Raw genomic sequence first — 9,837 nt, 5'->3', positions numbered from 1 at the left:
AAATGTAATAAAACACAAATACCCTTTGAGAAGAATAAAGGTAATTTTGACATATTTTCTTCTTTTAATTTATTAGCAAATAAGTTCCACTACATTTTACATAATTTTAACATAATTAAAACAACATTTACAGCCATGTTGTTTTTGTAACTTTTTTAGTTGTAATGACAAAAATGTTACATATTGGTGAATCTCATAACTCTGGGGAAAACATTTCCAAATCAAGATTAGGTGTGGAGAGTGCTGGTAGCACACTTTTTGATCATAGACAGTCTGACCTTAGCTTATCTCTAGTGGCAGAAGGAGAGAGGGAGCTATTGGGTCCTAAGTGGTAAGGTCCAAAATCCAACCTCAGAGAGCTCTGTCTTTTTTAATTTATCCTTTCACAAAAATCTTTGCATTATAACATTATTTTTATCATCACCTTTTATGAAAAAAAACATACAATATATTCCAGTCATGGATTTTCTCTTCTCCCAATCTTCCCAAATCCTCTTCACCTAGCCACCCAACTCATGTCCTTTCTATCTTTTGAAAATAAGAAAATAAGAAGAAACTCACACACAATGTTTTAGTACTATTTGTAAATTAGAGTAAAAACATCACAGTTATGACTGTTGTTCAGTATTGTAAAAGAAAATGATTTGACTGAGAAGTTATGGGACAAATATGTGTTTATCTAATTGAAGAAGCACTCTCAGAAATTTCTCCTGGGAACTTATAGCAGAGGAGCACCTGTTCTTCAATTGTGTAATATTATCATGTAGGATCATTTGATACTAGAACTGTAAGATTGAATGTGCTCAGGAAAATTAGCACATGTAATCGTGATAGACAATAAAAACAATATTCACTGGTTTCCAAACTTAGGCTCATATTCATATTGTTTCAAAATGGCTTTTCAGAGTTCAACTATGACAAACATAGATCAACAATATATACAACATATAAACCAAGGACATATTCACAGGCAAGATGCTTATATCTCATGAACTTAATTATTTAGAGATAGTTTAGGTTTGCATACACTATCATTTTTATGTACTTTCTTCAAATCATAAAGTGTCTATCATGTACATAGAACAAGACACACCCTTACACAGGGTTGTCTTTAGAGTACTTAATGAATATTCTCAAATTTCATAGTACATGGGATTTTTGGTTTTTGCTTGCTCTCTCATGGTGTTTCCCACCTATGATACTAAGGTTTTCATAACTAGGATGATTTAACATTTGAGCAAACATATGCTTATACTTTTTCATTGTATGTAGCAATTTAAGAAATAGGTGCAAACTAATTAATGTGCAAAGGAAGCAACTGAAGAGAGTTCGTTAACTAGGGAAGAGAGAGGAATAGTAAATTAGAAGACAATGGAGGAAATAATGGAAGAATTGACAGTTCTTCACCCAGTTTTACATTGCCAAAATCTGGTACTTGTTTTAATCAACATGTTTGAACTTCCAAATATTGGTCTCCCTACATCCTGACCACTCTAACTGTAAAATCACTGAATAGACATTTTCTTTCCTAATATGAATATCATTTTTGTGCAGAAACAGAGTATCTACCTTCTGGAAAGATGTTATCCTAAAACTGGATTAGACAACCTGCTTTGGAATTCAGTTAACAGCTTCAAGTTCAAGACCTCCATGAAGCTTTGTTGGAATATATTTCAGGAATTAGTTATATGAGGAGAAATCTAGGTGCTTGGGAGAACAGTTCAAGAAAACAAGACAAGAGTCTTGTGACCTCCGTTTCTTCAAAGCAGAGAATTGTTATTGAAATATGTTTTCATGCTCTTCCAAACGTATGGTTGATAGGACAGAGTTTCCTTGAAATTACTAATTATTGATTGCTGCTGGTTTTCAATTGTTTAAACCATTTTTATATACCTCTATGGAAAAACATGTTTTTGCCACATATAGTTAGCCTTATGAATGTATCCAGCTTGAACTTATGAAAACTTTACTCCTGTCATTTTTAAATACTCACAGTATAAATTATCTGATGCTCTGAATAAAGTTGACTGTTGAATGAGACTTTAATCCAACTCATTTGCTGGTTCCACTCTCCCAGGTCCCAGGAACATAGAATGTTAACAAAAACTATGTGAATTATGAGTGTTCCGTAATTGTTCATAATTCATCTATATATAATACTCGCCACTGATTAATCTATTTAATTTCCTTGAAAAATATTTAAATCTATCAAAATCAATGAGTAAATATCCACCACTCCAAATTCAAATTGACATTGAGTGAAAGGATGGTGACATAAAACTTCATCACAATTGAAATTGTTGGGAAAATTTCCACTGAGAGAGAATAGAATATAATATTTGAGAAAAATAATATATATATTAACGGTGCTTTCATAAAATTAGATGTGAAATTAGTAATGTATTTTAGTAAATTTTCAATGAAGCAATGTCTTTTATATGTGCAATGCAGATTGAATTGAAAGCAACAATGTACACATTACATTAGAAATTGCCATTCACATTTTATTCTTCAGTTTCTCCAGAGCTTTTTTCACATCCTTGTTTCTCAGGCTATAAATCAGAGGGTTCAGCATGGGAATCACCAGAGTGTAAAACAGTGAAGTCATTTTGTCTTGATCTAAGGAGTAGGAAGAACTTGGTCGAAAATACATAAAAAGCATAGTTCCCTGGAAAATAGCAACTGCAGTCAAGTGGGAGGCACAGGTGGAAAAAGCTTTGAACCTCCCCTCAGCAGAGCGGATCTTAAAGACTGATGAGATGATGTAGCAATAAGAAACAAGAACTCCTGAAATGGTGCTCAGTTCAATGAACCCAAAAATTGTGAATATTGCTAACTCATTGGCCTCTGTATCTGAGCAAGATATTAATAGAAGAGGGGGGACATCACAGAAGAAATGGTTGATCTCATTGGATCCACAGAAACACAAGCGGAAGGTCAAGGATGTATGTATCAAAGCATCTGCTGTTCCCACCAGGTAAACACCAGCTACAAGCAGGGAGCAAAGTCTGGTGGACATGTTCACTGTGTACAGCAAGGGGTTGCTGATTGCCTGGTACCTATCAAAGGCCATTACTGCTAGTAGTAGACACTCAGAATCTACAAAGATACAGAATGTCAAAAACTGCAGAGCACAACCAACAATAGGAATTGATTTCTTCTCAGCTAAAAGATCCACCAGCATCTTGGGTCCAATTGCTGTGGAATAGCTGAGGTCACAAAAAGAAAGGTGGCTGAGGAAAAAGTACATGGGTGTGTGGAGCTGAGAGTCCACCCTAATTAAAATGATCATCCCAAGATTGGCCAGAAGATTAGTGAGATAAACAAGCAGGAACATGGTGAAAAGTGTAATTTTCATGTCAGAGTTATTGGTAATTCCCAAGAAAATGAATTCATCTACAGAGGAGCAGTTTTTCTTGTCCATTTTCTTGCATAACCTATATATATAATATATAATATATATATATAATATATATATATATGAGATCACAGTATGTTTATTAGGCAGAATATTATTTTATCTCTCATTGTCCTGAAAAATACATGTAATTATACTTCAATCTTCAAATAAGATTGTATAACTTCATTTTAATAATCTATCTAACATAGCAATTAATATACTCTGGAATAGAGAAGTCATTCTTGATAAGTAACCAAGCTGTATATGTCAGTTTCCTTGAAATAGCCTACGCTGACAGGAAGACCTAAAATTTTAAGTTTGTCAGACTAAGTGGCAAAATATTGAAGTTTCAAATTAATTGTACTTAATATACAAATAAACATGAAACTATTCCATTAATTAAAATTTTATGAGAAAAATGTGAATTTTAAAATGAAAGCCATAGTCTTAATAAAAAATAAATATTAGAACATCCTAATATTTGTGATTAAAGTGTGTTAGTATACATTAAATAAAAATAATTCCTGATTACTTTTTATTCCAAATATATGTGATCCTTTGACCAACAAACTCATTGACTATATGTTTGGAGCTTTTGAAATAAAAGGATACATAAACCATTCAATGGAAAATTCCAAAAATTAGTGTAGACAACATAAAGTCATACGCGTATATGAACAGTGGCAGATATTCTATATTTAATGTTTATAAATGGGAAAAAAACATTAGGATAAATAAAGACTACCAAGATATATAGTGTGCCATCATGTGTGTGAGCAGTTACAAGATTTTTTATGATTTTCCAATTGTGTGTGAATTCGTTAATAAATGAATATTAGAATGTAAGCATACATTTTATGAGAGTTTTTTATTAACAAGGATATGTAGCTCACTGAGTTTTAACATATACAAATTATTATTTTAATACAATATAAAAATAATATTTATTTTAAAGCTTTATAAAATGGTAGTCAAAAATACAGAAAAATGAAATACAGGCTTTGGATTCACATGTGTATCCACACAGATTGAAATGAATAAAGAATTCTTTCTAATAATCTTTTGAAGGAAAGTAATTAAAATGTGATTCAATAGATCCTAATAACTGCAGTCAGAATCTTCAAGTTCTGAATACAAATAACTTTTTTATTAGATTTTAAGCATACTTACCCAACAAGACTGTATATTTAACAAAATAAAAATCACTTTTATCTTTTCTGAAAAGGCAATTTGTAACCAAATATTAACCATATATTACTGGATTTGGGAATCCCAGGAACTTACCTGAGGTAAGGTGACAGAAAATTAAAAGATAGCATTTTATTATATCATGAATCACTTGGGAATTATGTCCCTGCAGCATCTTCCCTTTTGGCTTGTGATGCTATGAAAACATGTGATTAATTCTACTCATGGTCTTTTATCCCCTTGTGAGTATATTTAAGTTCCTCATTAAAGATGGAACTACAATTTCTTACTATTGTCATCAACCTGTTTGTCAGAATGAACATCTCAGTTTAATTTGTTATAAAATATATAGAACTTCTATATGTATTTGACACAGAAAAATATAATCTTTATTTTACTTAACTAAACCAGAATCTAATGAAAATGAAATATCTACCTCTATGAAGTCATTTCTAAAACATTTCTGTCTAGTTCATCTTCCATTTTTGAAGCACTTCTTTACTGATTTAGTGGCTGTAACTACTTTTGAATATTTTTTGTTTTGTTTTTAAATCAAAGCATTTTTGTTAATTTTATAATTAATTTTTAAAAACAATCTTATTTTACATACCAATCCCAGTTCCCTCTCCTGCCCATCTTCCTACTCCCCCCCATCTCCCCATACCACCCCCATCCACTCCTCACAGAGGGTGTGGCCTCCAATGGGGAGATATCAAAGTCTGTCACATCATTTGGGGAAGGACTATGTGTCTAGGCTGAGTAATGGGTTCCAAAAAACCAGTTCAACCACTAGGAATAATTACTAGTTCCACTGCCAGTAGCACCACAAACTGCCCAAGTCCCCAACTGTCAACCACATTCAAAGTCTGGAGTCAGTGAGTTTCCACTTGCTTGCATCAGATGTTTTTGTAGGTTTCCCCAACATCGTCTTGAATTCTTTGCTCATATTATCCATCCTTCCTCTCTACAAGTGGACACAAGGAGTTTGGCTTGGTACTTAGCTGTGGATCTCTATGTCTGCTTCCATCAGTTACTGGGTGAAGACTCTTTGGTGACAATTAAGGTAGTTCCCAACTATTATACAGGAAGGGGATTTAAGGTAGCCTTTCCACTAGTGCTTAGATTCTTAGTTGGAGTCATTCTTGTGGATTCTTGAGAATTTTCCTCAGTGCTAGGTTTCTCATTAAATCCATAATCTATCAAGGTATCTCTTCCTCGCCCTCACTGTCCTTTCCCCAACTCTACCTTCCTGATGCCTCATGTTCTCCTCCCTACCCCTTTTTATTGGTATACAGTTTAATTGACAATTGATGGTGAAGCAATTGCTTGGTTTTTAGTATATTCACACACTGTATGCTCCTTACAGTATCTGCTCCTGGAATGTTTTAGCACATGCACATTTGTCATCTTTCCACCATATTTTTCTCTTCTAGTTGCTAGGAAATTTCATAAATGATCATTTTCCTACTACATAAATAACATTTAAGTTACTAAGAAATCTAACAGAGACGGGCAATCTCATGCATCCACTCAAATATATGGTACATTATAAGTAATGTAAAGAAGGGGGCTAGAGACGGTGGCTTGGTGATTAAGAACACATGTAACTCTTGTAGAGACTGGGTTAGGAATTTAACATGAACATGATGGTCCACAACCATCTGTTACTTTAATTCTGAAAATCAGACACTGTCTTTTTTTCTCTATGTGCACCTAGCATACATGTGGTACACTACATGAAGACAACCAAAGCACTCATGTACAGTTAATAAAAATAAGCCTTGAAACGAATTCCATGAACAGTAATATAAACTTTAATGGTTATCTTGTGTCACATTTCCTACCATTTTGTGAGCTTTCCCTTTACTTGAATGATTGTTTTCTTAGAAATGTTTGGGTTTTATGATTATAATTTTTATTTATATTTTGTCAATGTTGCTTCAATTCTGGATAGCATCTTCTTCAAACAATCCTTCCTATACTTATATTTTGCAGATCACTGCCTATGTATCTTATAACAATTTCAGCATTTCAGGTTTCAAACTGAGATCTTTGATCCATTTGGAATTAATTTTTGCACAGTCATACACATAGGTCTAATTTCATTCTTCTGAATGTGGACACCCAGATTTTCAGCACCATTTATTGAAGATACTGTTTTTTATCCAGTTTTTTATTCTGGCTTCTTTGTCAATTATCAGGTGGTGTTAATTAGGAGTATTCATGTTTAGACATTCTGTTTGGTTCCTTTAATCTGCATGTGAATTTTGTGCACTGTTTTTTATTGTTATAGCTGTGTAAAATATATTAAAATATGAATTTATAATATCTCAGCATTATTTCTGAACTATCTGGAGTCTTCTGCGATTTTGTTTCAACTTTAATGTATTTTTCCTTTCTGTGAGGATTAATGTGGGGAATTTTATTGAGAATGTTTTGGGTCTGTAAACTACTCCTGTTAGACTTGCCCTTTTTACAATATTCATTCCATGAGATGACACAATGAGATATTGCAACTGATGTGTTATAAAACTGTGTTAGATATGAAGTTAAATATTGAAATCTTAACTAAAAGAAGTACATTATAACACCTTAAAATATATCCTACTTTCAGAAAGATGGCTCAATGCTTAAGAGTGAAAAATGCTCTAGCAAGTTCAGTTTCTCCAACATACATCAGATGTGTCACTAACTAATTTAACTCTAGCTCTAGGGAACCAAAACTCTTTTGGACTCCATGGGTACTATTTCTATTTTCCTCCATATACTATACTCTGACTCTTTTGCATGCTCTTGAGAGTCATTTTCTCATATTGGGCTACCTTTTTCATCCTAGATATGAGGGTTTTTCTTTGTCTTATTGTATCATATTTGTCATATTTGGCTGCTCTCTTGAAGACCTGCTTTTTCCTGGGGAAAGGTGAATGGATCTAGAAAGTCTAATGTTTTTGTCATTTCAATAGCTTTAAAATTTTCCTGCTATATACTTCCTGTTTACCTGGGTATTTGATGGTGTTAAAGATGAGATAGTTATAGTTATAATTTTCCTTGGTACTGAATTCCAAAAAGAAACTTATATAAAATATGTAAAATATACAGGTTGAGAGACATAAATGTTTAATTTGTTTACATAATAAAATATTTTAAGGTCTATAAAGATTGTTTTGGTTTGGTAATACAAGTTAAGATAAAAAGCAAATTAGGTACAGAAGTTTGGACTCACCAAGATAGGATAGATAGTGAAAAGTTTTCTCTAAATTTTCCAAATACAGATAGACTGTATTTCTTAGTTGTATTGTAAATTTATTTCTTAGTTGATAATTATCCTTATTATATATAATTTTACATCATCAGAGTTAAAAGCATTCTCTTTTATTTAGACAAAAATGGAGGAATGTTATGGGTTATTTGTACACTGTGTGGGAATGTTTTGATGTGATTGGTGTAATAAAAAGCTGAATGGCCAGTAGCTAGTCAGGAGGTGTAGGAAAGACATCAAGGCAGAGAGAGAACTCTGGGAAGAAGAAGGCAGAGTCTCCAGCCAGACACTGGGGAAACAGCATTAGCAGTACAGAAAGATGAGGTAATGAGCCATGTGGCAGAACATAGACTAAATTAAATGGATTAATTTAAGATGTAAGTGCTAGTGGGACAAGCCTAAGCTAAGGCCCAGTTTTTACAATTAATAATAAGTCTTCAGGTCATTACTTGTGAGCAGGGAGCCCAAAGAAAAAATATGCCTACCTCTGCAAGCATGCTTGGACTTAGAATCTGCAGGTAGACATTGATTGGGCAAGTTAACAGGCTCTATGGAAGACAAAAGGCATAGCCAAGAATTTCAGCCAACTTAACATGCTATAATCAACACTGTCCTATCTCTTAGCACCATTAGGTTCTTCCTTGAAACTTATCTCATTATGACTGTACAGAATAAGTTATATTGTCCATGTGGTATTCTTTTTCCTATCTCTGTCTCTCTCACTTTAACTGAATATACCTACAAAATTTAATTTATGTATTTATCCTCTCTTAATGAAATTTGGTAGATACAAATTTTAAGCTGTCTCTCTTATTTCAGTCATTACTTATTTCCTATTCTGTAAATGAGAATTGAAAAATCAATAAAACATTTGTACCATTCCAATAAATCTCCAGGAATATTGTGCAAGAAGAGTGGAAAGATTGTGTGAACTGAAAGTTAGATGAAAGGGATGTGGAATGCTATTGCTGGGACAATACAGAGTCACCACATTCACCATCTCTAAAAAGTTAGAAATGATTGTGCTGAGTCTGCACAAAATGGACTCTGACCATCTAGCTAGGTAAAGATGGGAATAGACTCAAGGTGACCACCCACTCACAGTGGACCTATTTCTTCTGGATAGATTCACATAAAGTGGAACCATTTCTTTCAGTTATATATCTACTACTGACTTCACCAGCTCCAATGGATTCCACAATTCTATTATCATATAGATGACATGGCTGAAAATATATGAATCAATGATAGAAAATAGCATGAAAGTGAGAAAGGGACAGGTAGAGGAGAAGGGACAATAGTTAACATGGATGGGGCAAATAAAAGAGTGTGAGACAAAGAGAACAATCAGAATTTATTTTATACATGTATACAGTTGTCAAAAAATTAACTTAATTTAAAAATTCTCAAAAGCAATGGGGACTTTTTAACAACTTGTAAAGATAATAAATCAGCAAATTTAAAAGAAATCATAAAATTACATGTGAAAGACAGAAAGTTGATTTTCATTTTTATTTATTTTCTAAACTGCATTCATTTTATTTTAAATATTTGGTGTTATTTGATTGCATAATTGTCTATAACTACCTGCATTTATGATGCCTACTGATTTCAGAAAGGGGCATCAGATCCTTAGGAACATGAGTTATGAATGGTTGTAAGCCAACATGTCAGTGCCAAAAACCAAATAGGGGCCCTCTTCAAGAGCAACACATGCTGTTAATACCTGAGCCACCTCTCCAGATCCATAAAATTATTTTAAGTTAGCACATTGAACTGAAAAGGCAATGGCAATAATGGAAAGGTCCTTATGAGTGATATATTTTATAAACAGAAAAATTTCATTAGAGAATATGGAAATTTAAGATACAAACCAATATTTATTTACTTTTATCCCAGTTCAGTCAGTAATCTAAGACAGGTATACAGCAGATGATACAATTTTATCAATGTATTCCTGACTATGACATTTTGTAGTATGTAATATTGA

The 9,837-nt window shown here is 33.0% G+C and overlaps 1 protein-coding gene across 1 annotated transcript; it reads right to left on the bottom strand.

Annotated features, from left to right (window-relative positions):
* Positions 1-2,497: 2,497 nt before the first annotated feature.
* LOC100763502 (olfactory receptor 5W2-like) lies at positions 2,498-3,448 on the bottom strand. Its single transcript, XM_027421155.1, has one exon. It carries the CDS (start codon positions 3,422-3,424, stop codon positions 2,498-2,500), a length of 927 nt encoding a protein of 308 aa, XP_027276956.1. The 5' UTR covers positions 3,425-3,448.
* Between the last annotated feature and the right edge of the window lie 6,389 nt (positions 3,449-9,837).

This window comes from Cricetulus griseus, chromosome 6 (genome assembly GCF_003668045.3).
Source record: "Cricetulus griseus strain 17A/GY chromosome 6, alternate assembly CriGri-PICRH-1.0, whole genome shotgun sequence".
Classification (NCBI taxonomy): domain Eukaryota; kingdom Metazoa; phylum Chordata; class Mammalia; order Rodentia; family Cricetidae; genus Cricetulus; species Cricetulus griseus.
Note: the sequence above shows the minus strand (reverse complement) of the source record. Positions and strands in the feature narration are given on the sequence as shown.

Bases quoted from the DNA above. Each gene is read 5' to 3' on its own strand.
- LOC100763502 (XM_027421155.1), bottom strand. From the start codon at position 3,424: ATGGACAAGAAAAACTGCTCCTCTGTAGATGAATTCATTTTCTTGGGA.